Source organism: Hemicordylus capensis, chromosome 5, assembly GCF_027244095.1.
Source record: "Hemicordylus capensis ecotype Gifberg chromosome 5, rHemCap1.1.pri, whole genome shotgun sequence".
Classification (NCBI taxonomy): domain Eukaryota; kingdom Metazoa; phylum Chordata; class Lepidosauria; order Squamata; family Cordylidae; genus Hemicordylus; species Hemicordylus capensis.
The window spans coordinates 34,728,337-34,747,470 of NC_069661.1; the positions used below are offsets into that span (position 1 = coordinate 34,728,337).

The following is a 19,134-nucleotide window of genomic DNA, read 5'->3' on the forward strand; positions in this document are numbered from 1 at the left end:
CACTGATTACACTGAAACTAAATACATGAAGAGTAAAATAAGTATAAAGTTCTATATGAGTAACTGACTGTGCGCTGTTCCAGTGAAGTTTAACCATGAGATTACAAACCACAAAAATTGAGGTTTTGCACGGGCATGGCAAAAGCCATCAGAAATATGTGCTTTGCCATATCGTGCAGTTTCCATATACTTGGACACGGCTACCCATATAACTGCTTGAATTTGTGAATAGACTCTATAATAGTTAGAGATTCCATGCTGCCACCAAATGAAAACATCAGTTTATAAGTTACGTGACTTTATTACGCTTTGTTAAACTGGGTCCAAGTTCTAACAACATGCTTGTGCTTTGAAGACAAAAGGTCCATCAAATAGTTCTATTACTTCTTCAGTTTCTTTTGAGCGGCTTTCTTCTTGACCATCTGCAACCTTTTCATAGCATTCAGCTGTGACTCTTGAGAAGTGGGGCCCTTCACGGATGGCGACTGGTTACCAGACTCTCCACTGGATTTGCTGGTGCTGCTCCCACTGCTGCCTCCTGTCCCACCACTTCCATTTCCACTACTAGCCTGGCTGCTGCCAGGAGCTGAACTGCTTGGACTAGGGAGTCCTACTTTGCTGACATTATCACTGCTCACGGAACGACAAAGACCGGTTTTCCCCATCGTCAGAGGCGGCAGGGGCTTCATCTGGGCCGGGCTTGTGCTACTGTTTGGAGATGTTATTTTTGACCCTAGCCCTCCTTTAGCTGTTGCCAGCCCTGACAAACCGACAGGTTTTTGGTTACTGGAGGCGCTGGCGGGCTTGCCACTGGTGCTCTGCGTGGTGGATCCCATCTTAGTTGTTGATGGGCCTGCAGAAGATGTTTTTGCGGCAAAGGCTGCCCACCCTGTAAGGCCACTAGCCAAGGAAGAAGAAACGCTGGTGCTGTTGGAGTTGCCAGAAACAGCTGCTGACGGCTAAAAAGAAGCAAACAGACATTAATAACAGCTAGTGCTGTTGAGCACAGACCAGCATGAATAATGGTGGGCCATTAATCGAACCCTTGACATATCTATTGTGTTTTTCCCCCCTAAATCCTCTAGTTTTATCTTACAATCCCCTCATTCATTAGAAAAACACATCAGATTAATAGAAGGCACAATAATACAGGTTTTTTTTAAAAAAAAAAAATTAATGGCAGTGCCATTATTTTGTCTTTCCAATATGCAACAATAACCCCTCGCTCACATCTACAAAAGGGAGACATTCTGGAGTAATTTAAAAAACAACAAACCTTCAGAACTTGCGAAATGAAAACAAGCCCAGCATAATTCATGGTTATTCTGGATACTTATCTGTTACCTTGAGATTTATGTTAACAGCACAACAGATGGTAATTCGTAGAAAGAAACTTTGTTCTATGAAACCACATCATATGTAGTAGGCTGATTTTTTGTTAATAGAAACTTAAATAGAATCTATAGTTGTTTCTATTAAGGCTTAAGAGGTGAGTACAACCGAATGGCTATGTGCTAGTTTGCTAATACTGTTTGCTCTGGCTTCTGACAGTTGTTCAGAAGACAATAATCTGGAAATATCAAAAGAATTTATCTGCACAGTGGCTCACTACAGATCACATTTGCCCTGTGTTTGAACAGAGAGCTTCCTCAGCCTTTGGGCACAATCCACCAGGAATTCTGCAGCACAAAGTCCCATTGGAATAAACTGAAATTGTGCAAGAGCATGGTACTATTTCTGAGCCACTCTCATTCATAACAAAAGTAACTGCAAATACAAGCTTTTTTGATGACAGTGGCCAATGACATCCTAATGAAGCATGTGTGGATGCACGGTCTGCAGATGTGCACCTGAGATGCACCTCTCACACAACTCTCCCCGTCCTCCTGCACTTGCACCTTTGTGCAAGAGGATTAAGAGTCTGGAGTGCTCCCCACACTCCAGAAAATGTTTTATAAGATCAGTACTGACCCACCATGGAGGGTCAGTCATCAGGTCTCTTAGCCGTCTTGCATTTAAGAGGATAGGGGGAGTTGGGCAAAGGGTGCTGCTGCATGCCCACAGGCCTGACTTACACATGCATTTCATTAGTTGAGATGCCACCCCTTGCTTCTAAAGGTTTATTCTTAAAACTACAACGAAGGACAAGACATTCTGTTCACGCAGCCTGGACTACTAATACTGCTGGTGCTGGCTCGTCCGACACCCTTATAGTCATCTTTTACATTTATCATTATTTAAAACTCTCAGGTTGAGCAATTATGGCACCTTCTCCTCAACACCACAGACAAAACCCATGAAACAGACAGGAAATGGTCAGGTTCAATGGGCAGCCAGTTTGGCCAAAGGGGTGAGCTCCCGTGGCTATGAAGCAGCCTTCGACTGGCTGCCAAGCAGGACAGCCCAATGGTGAGTGTGTTCCCCCAGCTGGTCACACTGCTTGCATGTGACCAGCATCTGAGAGAGAAGAGGATGAGATAGAAGAGGCCAACCTAGATCCAACAGTCACCAATAGTCTGAGAGCCCTTTCTCGCCATCGTGAGAGAGGGCTAGCTGGCAGGCGGCAGCGAAGTATGCGAAAGCCTGCCTTCCCCACAGACGATCTCCAAGAACTGTCTTGGCACACGGATCACGTGCCCAGACTCGCACAATGCATTGTGCATTGGGACACCGCCATTGCCCCAGGAGATGCGGAGACACAGGGGCTGGGACAGACCCCAGCCTCGGAAATCCAATACTGCACTGTGCGAGTGCACAATGCATTGTGGGGATCTCCCTAGTGTCGGGCAGATGCCCATCAGTGCTTTAGTGCCGGCAGAAAGCAGCGGGTGCTGACACACGGTTATGTAAATGGGGTTAAGGGCTCATTTTCTTGACCTTGTTTAAGAGGTAGGCTCCCTAGGCGGGATTGCCGCTGAGGTGCCGCAGGGTGACAGTTGGCTCCAGCCGGTTCCCACAGGGAACCAAGCCTGGGCTTAGCTGCACTAGCCTGGTCTTAGTTGCTCATGAGAACAGCCTCTGAGTGTTCTACTCTTCTAGACAAACGTGAAAACAGCATGCTCACAATTAGGTGCTAGTTACTCTAGCCCAGGGATTCTCAAACTTGGGTCCTCAGGTGTTATTGGACTTCAACTCCCATAATCCCCAGCCTCAGTGGCCTTTGGTTGGGGATTATGGGAGTTGAAGTCCAATAACACCTGAGGACCCAAGTTTGAGAATCACTGCTCTAGCCAAATACTGTGCACAGTCTGAACCCAGCTTGTACTGGTCTACTACCTGTGGCTAAGGAATCTGAAACAGGTTGGGTCAGCCTATACTGGTATTAACAACTTATCTCAAGGAAGTGAATAGCCAAAACGTTAGACACAACTTAACTCTAACAGATTATCAAAGCCAAGAAAGAGAAACTATGTGAGAAACTAATGTGAGAAACTAATTACAGTGTTCTATTTACAATTCAAATGATTTTAGTAAATTGTAAAAGTATTTAAGGATTTGCATCCAAAGGAGATAGAATATTATATCATTTGTGCAGTTTGACTAGCACAATGTAGAAGAACTTTAATTATGGATTCCTATTTGAAAAGCTAACATTATGAAAGTTGTGGGAGAAGAGAAAACAGAATAATTTTTCCACAGAACATGTTATGTACAGCACCTTGACCTCTGTCCTCTTGAATGCTAGGAAGGTTGGTGTGGTGTCCAACTTTGGCTTAATTTCTGGTTTCTTTATCAGCGGATCTTTCACTGCTGGCGCTACTGAAACCACAGCAGGGGCTGGCTTCTGGGAAGGCTTCTGCGTTTTCTGAGCCTGTGTAAATTACATATATACTCCTATGTTATCACTTTAGGAATGGCAACAATTTAAATAAAAACAAAAATATTCAGTAAAAATTGTTTTGCTTTGATGTTCTGGTTTCTTCCTGGAAACAAGGAATCTGAGAAGAGAATAGGCATGAGTGAAGGCTTAAACTGGAATGTGTGAGAGATTTTTAAAGCGAGTGGAGATAAACATTTAACACAGAGTGGTGGACATGGAAAGAAAACTCAGAAAGTGAGCAAAGCAGAAGCATTTATGCCAAGAAGGCCAGAGGTAACTGGAAACAGGAACTGTGAAACTAAAAGGATGGATTCCTGTGACTCTTCTTTTTTCTTTGGTGTTGAGTGCAAAAGTCATGATCTGGGAGAAAAACATTCCTAGTATGGAACAAGAAATTCAGCAAACAATGAACTACTTCGAAGTTTAATGCCACCACTCATCTCCAATAGCAATACAAGCATTGCTAATATCCAAATAACGTCCTACAGGATGGTGAAATATTGATTGATTGATTGATTAAGTGCAGTCAAGTCAGTGTCAACTCTTAGCGACCACGTAGATAGATTCTCTCCAGGATGATCTGTCTTGGCCTTTAAGGTCTCTCAGTTGTGCATTCATTGCTGGCGTGTCCATCCACCTTGCTGCTGGTCGTCCTCTTCTCCTCTTGCCTTCAATTTCCCCCAGCATTATAGACTTCTCAAGGGAGCTGGGTCTTCACATAGTGTGTCCGAAGTATGATAGTTGGTGAAATATTAGGGATTTCTTTTTGTGCTTTTATGTTACAAATATATCTATAGATCCATACATCTGTATCTAGCAAAGTATGCCTGAATGCTGGTTATCAGGCACTCTCTTCTAAGGTGGCACAAGGGAGTATAAATTTCAGATAAAACATGCAGGTGTTATTCAGGGTAGAAGGCACTTTGAGTTTAAAATGCTGCTTTTGGATCATATAATTCTAACAATAATGCCCTTTCTACTAATCAACATTTACTACTGTTTCATTTCTATTTGGGAAATGAAAAAAATCAGTTCACAGGAAAATAATGGCCTGTCTCCAGAGAGGAGTAATGCAGCAACATCCAAAAATCGCTCCCCATCCCAAAAGTATTATATGGTACAAGAGGTGGAGATGCACAATCTTTTACAATATTTGTCCCATTATTTGCTGCGCTCTTGCTGCAATGATAACTTGCAGAACACAATTCATCCATAACTCAACACCACAAAGTAGGGTATTATATCATGGACTGGTTCAGCAGAACTTTGTCTTCCTGTACTTTTAATGACCTTGCCTGGCATTCAATATGTTGGTTATATGACCTTAGTGCAGGGATTCTCAACGTGTGGGTCCCCAGATGTAATTGGACTTCAACTCCCATAATTCCCAACCAAAGACCACTGGGGCTGGGGATTATGGGAGTTGAAGTCCAATAACATCTGGGGACCCACACGTTGAGAAACCCTGCCTTAGTGGATGTTCTCTGATACTATTAAATATTAAAAAATTATTAGTATATATTAAATTTAATATTAAAAAAGAAATCTACACCAGCATAAAATAAGAATAGGCCTTCTTTATATATACTTTAACTTCTTGTTATGACTTTTTCTTACTACAGAATATACACAGGAAAAAAGCTTACTCCATCAAACCTCCTCCTTGTAGTGGACAGACTATGCTTTTCAACCCCCCTCCCCTTTTAAATATTAATTTAAGAAATCTGTTCCCTATATGTGCATAAGAAGCAGCCTTCTACCAGGTGAGACTATTGTTCCATCTAGCTCAGTACTGTCTACTACAGTGACTGGCCATGGCTCTCCAGGGCTTCAGAAAGGGGTCTTTCCCAACTCTACCTGGAGATGCCAAGGATTAAACCTAGGACCCAATGCGTGCAAAGCATGCGCTCTACCACACAGCTACAATCCCAACTCAAAGTCGTTAATTATTCTTTATAAGTATACATTTTAGCAAAAAAATCTTACCATCTTTTTCATTTGCCTAGTACATCGGGCACAATACCACACTAGGCGAGGATCATTCATCTCCTTGTCTGTCACTTGAGGCTTGTGGCAATCTTGGTGATAGAGATTATGACATTCTTGGCACTCAACCAGTGGATTCCCAGAAGTAACTGTCATTTGCCTGCAAATCAAAGAGTTCATCCCAAATTAACATTTTGAACATAACTGAGAGGTTACAAACTGTTCACATGTCTCTTCTGAATATGTATTTATTTTTTCATTTATACCCTGCTCTTCCTGCAGCAGAAGATCAGAAGCTAGCCCTACTCCAAGGAGCTTACAACAGGCTAAAACTGGTCATAAAGGACGAGAACAAGGCCAGAAGGAAAAGAGAGACAAGATGGGCCAGTTCAGACAATCTTCTCCCAGCTACAGTGAAGGAGCAAAATAGTACTACCGGAGCCAGCGGTCCCACCGCTGGGTTTACTAGCATGGGTATAATGTAATTATGCATGGGTGTAATGTTTGCATAGGGCCTGTGTGTGTAGCACATAATCATGTCAATCTGAATCCAAACAACCGATATCCCACATACTTTTCAGGAATGGAGCCTACTATATGGGCCTATTAAAATGTTATAACTGCACATGGATGCCTAGCGGGCTCTGGGACAGACATCACCCAGTGGGTGAAATGGAATGGCACATGCACTTGCTCCTCCAAGACATGCTACTTCTATTTTGGGGCGTGGGGTATGTGTGTCCAAACTCATCACAGTGAACAAGTATAATTTAAAAAAAGGCTTCCAGTCAATTAAGAGAGCAGAAGGCCTTGGAGTGAATGAGGAGAGCGCAGCTACAACAACAAAGAAGATTTGGTAATAGAAGCAAGGAAATGGTGAGCCAAACCTTAGAACAATGAAAGACCACAACGAGACCACAAAAGGACAAGAGGCTTGCACTGGACATGAAAAGAAAAAGAACTGAAGAGTACTGTGGTATGGATTTGTTTTGCAAAGTGGATAAGGCAGTTTTGATCCAAGATGATGATCTTGTCAAAAGAGCCAAATCTGTGCTACATCTGTGTTACAATTACATTTAATAATTACACTTAATACAAATCATGGCTCAAATGCAAAAAGTTACATGTTTAGCTGCTGACCACGTTGTGTCCCTCACAATAACTACTAATATAAAATTGTCTAGAATTATGCAGTGAAGGAACAGAAAAGGTTAGTCCTGCAGCTATGTCTTAAAAGCATGAACATGGGAGCTGGTGATAAGGACCTTATTTTATGTGGGCCTCTGTTGGAAAATGTATAAATGACTATTCATTGACTACACGTGAATGGAAATATGGCTTTGAATTAGCCAAACACCATTTCCCTAATGACTACTTATTTTAGATGACAAATCAGGCTACTTAATTGCTAAGCTGCTCTTGCACATATCCCTATGGTACAGGTACACAGGTAACCATGGAAACTGTATTTGCAGAAGGGTAGAGAAATGAAATACGTTATTCCTTTATTTAATATGAAAATGAAGACTGAAGATTTTGTCCAGATGGCTGCAGGAACATGACTTTTTTTTTTTTTAAAGTGAGCTATTTGCAAAACAAAGTAGAAAATTTAATCAGAAAATTGGGAGCATGTGTGCCTTGTTTACTCAAGTTTACTCAGAAGCAAGAACCACTACTTTCAGTAGAACTTACTCCCTAGTAAATGTGCTTAGGACTGCAGTTTTTTAATTCAAAATATTGAAGATCGTTTAAAAAAAAATCAGAAAGAGTTAAGATCCTTCAATTATATTTCACAAAGGAGGCGTCTAATCATATTTTAAACTTTAAAGAAAAATTGTGACTAGATTTTAAATACTCAAATGAAATATAAAAAGTTTGGATGACAAAAAATGTCAACACCAGAATTTATTTTAAGCTGGTTTTTGAAATTGAGACAGCTGAACCAGATCTATGCCTTAAAAAAAGAGAGAGAGGATGAAGTTAATATATGCATTATCATTTAGCAAAGGTGTGCAGGGTTTTTCACAAATCCTTAGTTTTGACAGGACTGAAGTGTCACTTGCAAATCACACATAATATTTCGCTTCTGAATAATTAATTACACTTGGAATCTATACAGTTGGCTTAAAAACATTTGTAAGCAGAACAAATCTTTTTGAGATCTCTGTTCTGATGGATGTAGTTATTTTTCTATACCTATTCATTCTACAACTGCCATTTTCAAGCCTCTAGTTAGCACAGACATATATACCTAAGCACAGTCCATCCCCCTCAGTCACATTTGCTCAAGACAAGTCACCCTGAAGTCAATTAGACAACTTTGGGAGAACTTGGGAAGTGTTTGGAGATTAAAGCCCGAGTTAGAGCCCTTACTTGGTGCCGAGAAAGGAAAGCTTTTAATATCTGAGAGTTACTCAAGAACTGGAAAGATTTTTAAACATTTCAGGTGGTACTGATATATAGTCCATAATATATATGGACACTGGCTTTCTCCATAAACCTGAGGCATTATATGCTAACAGCTGTAAGAAATGGAACCTTGACTTGAGAGATTTTATTAAAAGCTGCATACTTCAGCCCTTACATTGCAATCTTCTTACAGTAGCTTTCGTTAGATTCCTTATTTTTCCTCCTCAGAACATTTTTAATTAGTAACTAGTAGCACATAATTCTATGTACAACAGAATTTTGTTGTCCATCTTTGCAAGACTGTTTCAAACAATGCATTCAAATAGGTATTGATAACTTTCCTAAAAAATACCATTTCACACATTTATTAAGCATATTAATAGTTAGAACTCAATACCCCTACCTTCCATTAAAACAAAAAACAAAAAACCTCACCCACTGAGAGTCAGAAATTAATATGCTGAGTTGCATTGCTAGAAAACATTTGAGATAATAAGCTTATACATAGGACACAAATCAAGGAGACAGGAAATTTCACATATTTCAGCCTTATTTAGCACACAAAGGTCAATCATTTGACAGTTTCAAGCCATTCAATCATGCTAAAACTTGCACAGGTGATAAGCCTAGTTCTGCTGACACTGGTATGATTTTGCGAAGTAGTCTGAGATGGTAATCTAGTTTCCGAGTTGCTTGCTTAAACTGAGCTCCATGGATATCCGTATGATCAGGAGGATGTCGAACTCAGAAATCTGTTCCTGAATCTTAATAAGAAATAATCTTATCCAATACCCTTGGACATCATTTCAGAACTGACATTTAGATTTTTATTAACTAAATGCTTATGACAATAGTCCTTTCGACATTATAAAATGATGCTTTAAGCTGATTGTTCAGAACAAATACGAACCTATTGGCTTCTTTTAAAATTATCTTTTATTTTTGATAACTACTATATGTAATAATTTTTACCCAAATGTACCATTACAACTAGTCCTCAGAATCAGGCATGCCTAAACCTACTGAAATCAACAGGATTTATGTGCACCTAAGTTTGCAAAGGATTTCAGCCTTATTATCTATTCATACACATCGTTCTTTACAAAGACTGTAGAGACAAGTCACTGACTGAAGGCCTTACAATCTAAAAACAAGTAGTTTTGGTGAGAACTAATCTACCTACTTTCCTTTAACTATCCCTACAATTGGACTAAATTTGGTCCAAACTGGTTAGGCAGTTCACAAGTTAGTCCATTTTCACTTCAAATGTTCATGCATCTGCCATCTTGAATTGGGATGGATGACATCACAAACTACACCATTCAGTTGCCCCTATGTGTCCCTACAGCTGAAGCAAATTTGGTTCAAATAGATTGAGTGGTTCACAAGTTAGCCCACTTGTGCCTCAAATGTTTACACATCCACCATTTTGAACTGGGATGGATGACATGACAAACTATACTGTTGAGGTGTCCTTAAGTGTCCCTACAATGGTACCCAGTTTGGTTCATATTGGTCCAGGCAGTGCTAAGTTGATGGTCGCTCTCTCTCTCTCTCTCTCTCTCTCTCTCTCTCTCTCTCTCTCTCTCTCTCTCTCTCTCTCTCTCTCTCTCACACACACACACACACGGAATCCCGGGTGATCTCATAAGCTTACTTTCCCTAAGAAAAGTAGGCTAATAAACACAAGGGAGACAACACAGACAGGGGTAGATAGAGAAAGAATATGAGATTATCTCAATTACACATAATCAGGCTTAGTTACAGTAGGGAATGAGGATTAGCAAATTGTATCAAAGCCTCAATAGAAAAAGGTGAATGTTGAGGTGGGACTTGAAGGAAGAGAGGCGACATCACAAAGGCATTCTAGGTGCAAGGAGCAGGATGAGAAAAATGGAGCTCATTTCAGAGAGCATGAGACCTTCAGTGTGTAACCCTATGCATGCTTATATGGAAGTATGCCTCTTTGAACTCAGTGAGATTTACTTCTCAGTAAGCATGCACAGGCTTGGGGTGTCAGATGGAAAATATTTTATCACACATGATATATAGACAAGATACACAGGTTTTGTGTCTCATGAGCCAATGTTTATGGGGAAATATTAGGAAACTATTACTTATTTGTCAGTATTACTGTATTACTAATATTAGTAATATTAATATTAATAATTATTAGTATCGACAATATTTGTATTAATATTAGTACTATCAATAGTAGATTACTATTAGTGCTTTAAACACCTAATGGGGCAGCAGGGAAACAAACTGCCTAGAGGCTGGAGCAGGAGGCTGTTGGTTTGAATCCCCGCTGGTGGGTTTCCCAGAATATGGGAAACTCCTATACTGGGCAGCAGCAATATAAGAATGTGCTGAAAGGCATCATCTCATACTGTGCAGGAGAAGGCAATGGTAAACTACTCCTGTATTCTACCAAGACAGACACATGGCTCTGTGGTCGCCAGGTGTCAATACTGACTTGATGGCACAATATTTCCTTTCCTTTATTAGTTCTTTAAATATTACAAAGAGTAGTACTAATATTTACAAGTTCAACAGCTATGCTTAAACAGAAAAAACTATTTAGAATTGGCATCAAAAGTATTGTGTTCTTCAATATGTAGACAACTCACCGGCAAACCACACAAGCCAAACCCATCTCCATGGCAAAATCATCAGCACTAGTTTCTTCAAAACTGGAAAGGTCTGGCATAACCAAATCCTTGCTAGTCTGGACTGTGATTGGGGAAGAACGAGTCTCTGTTTTTTCTAGTCTTGGTTTCTTTGGATTGTCAGATCCCTCACTGATTTCCAACTTTATCTGTTAAATGATAAGCACATACAGAGCTGGTGAAATTGAGCAAGTAAATAGGAACACAGTCTCGACATGAAAGACCAATGGCTTGGGTCTGTCCCCCCTCCCCACCCACTCACACTTCTGTTGATTCTCCCCTCCAGTTGCAGCCCCCCATGCTGCATTTTACACCATCCCAGAGGGACTGCCAGCAGCAGATTTTCGACTGTGCCTAGGGAGGAGGGGGCAGAGAAGCAGAGTTCTATTCAAGTTTCTTTGAAACTAATCCAGCAAATGCTACATTACACACTGGAATCTCTCACACTCACACAGTTTCCAAATTACATAGTACATGAGTGGCTGTGACTGGGGGCGGATTAAGGGACAGGTAGAGTAGGTAGACACTTGCCTACGGCGGCAAATCAGCCCCACTTCTCCTTTTTTTTAACCTTTTAAAAAACACTGCTGCATGACGGTGGGATGGGGGCAGCAGTGGCTGGGGCGAGGGGAAATGCCACTGCGTGGTGGCAGAATGGGACTGTTCTCTGCACATGCACAGAGAGGCCCAAAACGGGATGCAGACTGATCCATGCAGTCATTTGGGAGGCAGGAGGGGAGCTGGAAGGAGCTCTCTCTACAATCATCCTGCTGCCACACAGTTATGTTTTTCTAAGGATAAAAAGGGGGAACTTCCCCCCACTCCCCGCAGCCCTTTACTTGTAAAGGGGAGGGACAGAGAAGGGCAGCAAATCCTCGGCTGCCTATAGCAGAAAGCTTAATCCACCCCTGGCTGGGACTATTACAGGCCAGAAGTTCAGTATTCTTAAGAAAAGTATTTAACATTGCTGATAGGAACTAAAGTGACCAATTAACACCAACACAGTTTGCTGTTTAACAAAGGACCGGAAAAATATCTCTGGAGTTTTCTTCAAGCACATTTATTTATTTATTTATTTATTTGATGTATATACCGCCCTTCCAAAACGGCTCAGGGCGGTTTACAATTACAATTACAATTACATTCACAGTTATTTAATGTTATCTGATCTGTATCCATTACAGATCTTAAGACTGAATCTTAAAATATACTGAGCATGTTTCACAACTATATTTTATGAAATAATTTTCCGGATTAAATGCCTCACCAAATTTGCAGACCTGCTAAAACAAATACCACTCTTAGTTATAAATACTTCTCCTGGCTGTTCCAAAGTGTTTCATTTTGCCTATGAATCTGTACATTTGATTGTTACCGCTTATGTAAGACAGGTTACAATTACTGCCCCATATCAGAAATGGGATGGGGGACTAAAAGGCAGTTGCTTGTCTAAGTAAGTTCCAGGCTGAACGGAGCCTTCTAGGCTCATCACTCATGCTCTTAACTTCCATATTAGTACCAGCTAGACATAATCACGATGTTGCATTACATAGAAGCACTGCTGTCAAGCAGTCCTAAACAGTGGTGGGTAAAGTGAAATTGCAAGGGGAGGTGAAATAAACAAAGCCTAGGCAAAATTAACACGCTCTCATCAGCATGTGGCACTAGAAAGCAGTTAAGTAACTTGCAGTCAAGGAAAAGGGCACCCTTTGAAAACTAAATGATCTGCACAGAGAAGAAGGCACACAGTTTTGAAAGCAGTGAGCAATTAACTAAGTAACATATGGTGAGGACAAAGCAAGCCGAGTAGGATGAATTAGTAATCTAGACTTAATGCTACCCAAGTAGCATAACACAAAATCCCCCCCAAGAGGCAGTGTTCAACCCACCCCCCACAAATGCTATAGGTAACCAAACTTACTTTATCAGCACTTCTCTTTTCTGCTTCTTTTTTCACCTTTTCAGCTGCAATGGGCTTGCCATTATTGTTACCTGAAGGCAGGCTCGAGGAAGCCTTGGGTTCTTGCTTGACAGAAATTGTTTTTGTAATAGATACTTTTGGTGGATCTACTTCCTGAATAAAGCAAAACAAGTGTGTTACATTAAGGGAAACACTGGAGAGCTAGGTAAATTTTGAAATGACAAAACTACATCCTACGAGTGCATCCTACAAACTCTCCCTACCCTCCTCTACTATTGCTCAGATGTTGCAATAGTAAAGAACACTCTGCATCCCTGCATGGACCACATCTGAGTGGGATTAACTTTCTACACATGTGTTTAGAGCTGGAGCTTTAGACTTATAGGTATCCTAACCTCCAGAAGCAGGTAGAAGGACAAACCACTGTGTGGGAATTGTGAAGAGGAGAGCTGGTCTTGTGGTAGCAAGCATGACTTGTCCCCATAGCTAAGTAGGGTCTGCCCTGGTTGCATCTGAATGGGAGACTTGATGTGTGAACACTGCAAGATATTCCCCTCAGGGGATGAAGCCGCTGGGAAGAGCAGAAGGTTTCAAGTTCCCTCCCTGGCTTCTCCAAGATAGGGCTGAGATAGATTCCTGCCTGCAACCTTGGAGAAGCCACTGCCAGTCTGTGAAGACAATACTGAGCTAGATAGACCACTGGTCTGTCTCAGTATATAGCAGCTTCCTATGTTCCTAAGAGGCAATGTTCATCAGAAGACCTAAGACACTTACATTGGAGTGAAAAGCAAGATGGAATGGCAAAGTTCTCTGTTTAACTGGATTAATTTAAACTGCAACTATAGATCAATGTAGAGCTGAGCTAATTTCCATTCATTTCGGGCTTGATTTTCTGTTCTGTTTGCCTGTTGCTTATTTTTTTCCTAGTGATTTAGGTTGAGAACCTACATCAGTCTTAAACATGGGATTATATGAATTATATATCAGGAGCAAAGGTTCTTCTTTCTATTTCTACTTAACTTCCAAAGTTCATCACTGTAATGTACAGAAGTTGCTATATGATTTCCACAATAATGCAATTGCTAAATTATAATTTAAAACTTCTTAGATTCCACAACTATGGCAGATGTAATAATTTATAAGAGACATCTGGTGGGGGGGGAACAGCAATTTTTCATTCTATCCTGAAGGAAATATGGATCTCTGTTTAATCTTGAGCCCTCCCCCAACCCCAATTCTACTCAATAATTCTGAAGTTATATCAACCAAATCAATATCATCTTACTACCGATATACTTGTCAAGCATCTCTAGAAAATGGTCGGTATTTATTTATTTATTTAATTTATGTATTCGATTTCTATATCGCCCTTCCAAAAATGGCTCAGGGAGGTTTACACAGAGAAATAATAAATAAATAAGATGGATCCCTGTCCCCAAAGGGCTCACAATCTAAAAAGAAACACAAGATAGACGCCAGCAACAGGCACTGGAGGTACTCTGCTGGGGGTGGATAGGGCCAGTTGCTCTCCCCCTGCTCAATAAAAGAGAATCACCACGTTAAAAGGTGCCTCTTTGACAAGTTAGCAGAAGAGTAATATGTGAAATTAGTTCCACAAATTCAGAACTGACTAAAACATCTAGACAGAAACAAGGAATCACTCTTCCTGGATTATACCATTTCAGATTGTAGGTGGGGACTTAAAACTTCAGATGCTCCTTCGTTCAAACAGCTTCCTACATATAGATAGTCAGCAAGCTAGGGAGAAGAGGTTTTAGTTCAGCTTTCTGCTGTAATGGTAACTTTCCCTATGTAGGGAGTTATTTACCTGGAGGAACATTCAAACCTGCAAACTCCCACCTGTAGACTGAAATTGTATATTCCAGAAGGTACTGTACTCTTGTAGTTCCCATCACAGAAATGTTAGCTTTTCTTTGCCTCTAGGAAGATATGACCAGAAGAATAGGCCTTTTAAAGCATAGTACAGCAATGCTGCAGAAGGGCTGCTTTGTACAGATACATGAAGCACGCATGGAAACAGTGCTTGGTAGATAGTCTTCTTAACAACCCAAATTATGCCTCTCCTTCCTGAAATTCCCATGATTTTCAAAGCATGAAAGGTGCAGGCAGTTGCTACTAAAGATGTAAGCACTTCTTCACTACCTGTCACTGCAAATTCTCTGGCTGTAATCTAAAGTTATCCAATGGGAAGAAATACTTCAGTTACTGGTCATCCCCCCACCAGATATCATGATCACCTCCCCCAGGTCTCTCAACCAAGTGGAAGGGGAAGAAACTATATTCCATGCTAAATAAATACATTATTTTAATTTGTTCTTGAATATTTGTTCATGTTTTGTGCCAAGAACTTATATTTCATAGTTCTTGAAATACAGTACTAAACATCAAGCAATAGAAGGAAGAAATTGTTATATTGTTCAAAACAACCAACAAATACACCCAAAAAGAAAAAGAAAAAAGAGGTAATTTTGGAGGTGTCTCAGCATAGATTAACAGTGGATTGAGGCATCATGCAGAATCTGAGTTTATTTTGACTAACAAACTTAAAATACCCTGCACCCATGCTTTTTGGGAGAGCACTGGCGGGGAAAAGCGGCAGGGCAGGAATAGGTAGGTAGAAGGCACCCTCACTGCCCCTTAAAGTAAACCCCTGCCCTCCCGGGAGTGCACCATACCGATTCCGTGCACATCCCTACAGTGGAGCCGTGAAACAAACGAAGATTTAAACACAATTGTGGGTTCAGATAATGCTTTGATTGCCCAAAAACTAAGCATGGTTTCTTGACTGGCGCAGGTTCAGACATACAACTGACCAAAGTTAGATGAAAAACTATGGTTCCACATGATGTTGGAACTCACCCTAATTCAACCTAAAACCTGAAGGGAGAACCAAGGCTAGTGCTGAATTAAGCACTAAATACTGTATCAATAGAGACTTCCCTTCTGTTCAACAGACCATTCTTAGCTTATAGGGCACTGGCATGTTTCATTTTACAGTGCCCACCGTCCCACCCCTCAGTTGACAACCAGGTCAGCCTTCAGTTTAATTTACCACGAAGCTATCCTCACCTCAGGCTGACCTATCCTCAGGCTGCTTACTGGGAGAGCTAGTAGTGGCCTGTTGGTGACGTTTCTACCACTACCAAAAGTTCCGAAGTATAGCAGCACTACCATGCCTATTAACCTGGACTTTGAGAGCCCAACCTCTAATTTGGCAGTCTTATTGGGCTAGTCTTTCCCGCAGGCTATCAGTTGCCATCCTCTATTTTACATCAATTTCAATTATTCAAAATTCTAAGCCACCAAAATTCATTTGCCACCGGCTCGTCTGGTGGCTACTCAGGGACGGGCCTTCTCCGTTGCTGCCCCAAGGCTTTGGAATGAGCTCCCTAGTGAAATAAGAGTCTCCCCATCTCCGACAATTTTTAAGAAGTCTTTAAAGATGCATCTGTTCACCCAGGCTTTTAACTGATACTGTTTTGATGGCTTTTAATTTTGTTTTAAAAGTGTTTTTAATTGTTGTGTTTTCAATTTCCTGTTTTTGTTTTTAACTAATGTTTTTATGTTGTTTTATCTTGTTGTAAACCGCCCAGAGACGTAAGTTTTGGGCGGTATAAAATTATGTTAAATAAATAAATAAATAAGCCTTCAGACCTACATATTCCTACTAAGAAATAAGCCTGCTGAACTCAGTGGGATTTACCTCTGGGTAAACCACAGATGAATTAAATATGGAAGCTAATTCTATACAAGAGGACAATTCCATAGTTTCTTTCTAATTCTGATTAGCTTCTTCAAATAAAAAGAACACACCATTTCAGGAATTTATATACATTTCTCACACAATCCAGTCATTCATTCATTCAGCTACCTTTTGTGATGGACGATAACTTGAATCAGTCCCTCTAGCCAAAGATTCATCAAGCAGTGCTTTGAGTTTCTCAGCTGAATCCTTGCTCTTTGAATGCAGGAAGCCGAGGGCTTTCAAGAATGTGGGATCAAGCTCCAAGTTCACAGTAGCAGCCATAGTAGTATCTTTAAATGGAAAAACAACAAGGCAGAACTTTAAACAAACACATACCTCAAGAATATACCTATTAGCTATTTCCTATCAGACAGTTTCTGGAAAATTAAATAACTGGGATTATTAAACAGCTAAATAACTCCATGCATTTAAATTGACAGGCTCTTGCACCCTGATTCTGACACAGTCCTAGTAAAGTCAGTAAGACTCGAGTCTAGAGTCTACTTGAGTCTTACAACCAACACCTAGACAACTTAACACCTAGACATCTGGTCACAACCAGACATCTGATCAAATTACAGTGAGGTGCTGCATTTTCCCTGTCAAGAGTTAAACTGGCAGGGACTAGACTTCATGATTTCTCAAGGGTTCAAGAATCAGGATAGGTGTGTCAAAATTGTCTGGAGAATCTTTAATGGATGAAAAAATGTGGGAACACACAAGGGATGCTCAGGAAAATCTAAAAAGAAAATGCAAATGAATTTTCTATCCCAACACACATTCAGTTTTCAACAGCTGATGGAGCAAAAGAGTTTGAGGTACTAAAAACGAATAGTAAATATGTTTTAAAATAACAAAAAGTAATAAAATTGTAGAAATATAGTTTATTTAAAATGTGTATATTACATCTTTTTGCCTGATGGACATCCAAGTTGGTGACAATAAGATAGAATTGCCAGGGGCTGTTGCAGGTGTATACCATATGTTTCTTTTTAGATTGTGAGCCTTTGGGGACAGGCAACTATCTTGTTTATGTTTTTCCTATGTAAACTGCTTTCAGAACTTTGGCTGAAGAGTGGTATATTATTTTATGCATTTATTACATTTTATTTATTATTTATTACATAATATAAAAATATTCATAGTACTAGTAGTGGCAGAATTGCTTCACAATAAACAGAAGCGTGGTGCTTTCCCTCTTTAAAACAAAGAATGGTGCCAGGGTGGGAGTGGGATTGAATAATGTCCACTCCACAGCCTTTACATATTAGATTTGGATTTTACTGGTGAAATCCCACTCTTATAATTGAAATTGCTAAGTATGATGATACATGGCTGATATAACACTGGAATCAGTTATCTCTTCTGCAAAGTTAAATTAAAAGTGTAAGTAGCAAGATGTACCTGTGTTGGTTTAGCACAGCAGCTGAGCTACAAATCTGGAAGTCCCCAAATGCAAACCTCTCCTTGGTCAGGAACAAATTAGGCAGCCTTAGGCATGCCACACTCTTTCAGCTTCTAATCTGCAATATGACAACAAAAGCCTACTTTACAGGCTTGCTGAAAGGCTTTTATTTGGTTAATAAATTTGTACACCACCCACTAGCGAAGTCTCTAGGTAGTTTACAACATAAAGTTAATGTACGCGACACGCTCTGAACATTTTAAAAACGCAGCATAAATTCTAAGCAGAGAGTCAGTGAGGTGTAGTGATCAGAGAATCAAGCTTAGGATTCGGATCTGTGTTCGGATCCCACTCAGCCATAAAGCACACTTTGTTTTATTGTATGTCATCCCACCCCACCCCCACCCCCACCCCATAATAAAGGATGATGCTAACTTCTTATCCCTGCTAACTTGGCAAAGAGGCACCTTTTAACGTGGTGATTCTCTATTTAGCAGGGGGAGAGTAAGTGGCCCTATCCACCCCCAGCACAGTACTTCCATTGACTGTTGCTGGTGTGTGTCTTATGTTTCTTTTTAGAATGTGAGCCCTTTGGGGACAGGGAGCCATCTTATTTTTTTGTTATTTCTCTGTGTAAACCATCCTGAACCTTTGGAAGGGCGGTATAGAAATCGAATAAATAAATACATATAATGAGAAGGAGGATGATAAAGCAGCAGCACACTTCACGACAATCACTCTGAATCAATACTGAATCCATTCAGTATAGTTAATAGTTCAGTATGGCCTACCTCGCAGGATCGTTGTGCGAGGGGTGTGTAAGAGAACAGCATCCAATGCTCCACGGAGCAAGGACGGAACTCGAATATCAGCACAGAGGACAGTTAGATTGCCCACTGGCGCGACCATGCAGCAGGAGCATGACAGAGAATTTGCCCGATGGAGAGGGGAGCAGCAGCCGCCCTCCAAAGGACTCTTTCCGCCACAAGCCCTTTTTACCTCAGCTCAGTCGCTGGCAAGCCCCGCGGGGTCCCCCTGGGCTGGCCCTCCCGGGGGCGGCGGCGGCGCTGCCTCGTCAGCAGGCTGTTGTCTGGGGAAGCCCCGGGCGCTTTCCTAAACGCCGCCGGCTGGTCGACCACCTTCACTCCGACAACCAGC

At 40.9% G+C, this 19,134-nt stretch overlaps 1 protein-coding gene across 3 annotated transcripts; it reads right to left on the minus strand.

Moving 5' to 3' along the window:
* Window positions 1-281: 281 nt before the first annotated feature.
* Window positions 282-19,115, minus strand: INTS12 (integrator complex subunit 12). Of its 3 annotated transcripts, none has more exons than XM_053255117.1 (7): window positions 18,976-19,115; window positions 16,698-16,861; window positions 12,806-12,958; window positions 10,846-11,033; window positions 5,807-5,966; window positions 3,659-3,811; window positions 282-959 (listed from the first exon to the last, which is right to left on the minus strand). In XM_053255117.1, the coding sequence occupies exons 2-7, from the start codon at window positions 16,851-16,853 to the stop codon at window positions 381-383; spliced, it is 1,389 nt and encodes a 462-aa protein (XP_053111092.1). In that variant the 5' UTR covers window positions 16,854-16,861; window positions 18,976-19,115; the 3' UTR covers window positions 282-380. The 3 variants fall into 3 exon arrangements, with proteins under 3 accessions (XP_053111092.1, XP_053111090.1, XP_053111093.1); XM_053255115.1 differs by lacking the exon at window positions 18,976-19,115 and adding an exon at window positions 18,768-18,965; XM_053255118.1 differs by lacking the exon at window positions 18,976-19,115 and adding an exon at window positions 17,976-18,094.
* Between the last annotated feature and the right edge of the window lie 19 nt (window positions 19,116-19,134).

What these genes read in the sequence shown, in the direction of transcription:
- INTS12 (XM_053255115.1), bottom strand. Translation starts at nt 18,885, where the DNA reads ATGGTCGCGCCAGTGGGCAATCTAACTGTCCTCTGTGCTGATATTCGA. An exon ending in TTGGCTTGTGTGGTTTGCCG is followed by an intron (nt 5,967 to 10,845) that starts GTGAGTTGTCTA and finishes TTTGATTTGCAG; the next exon opens with GCAAATGACAGTTACTTCTG. An exon ending in CTAGGCAAATGAAAAAGATG is followed by an intron (nt 3,812 to 5,806) that starts GTAAGATTTTTT and finishes TAATTTACACAG; the next exon opens with GCTCAGAAAACGCAGAAGCC.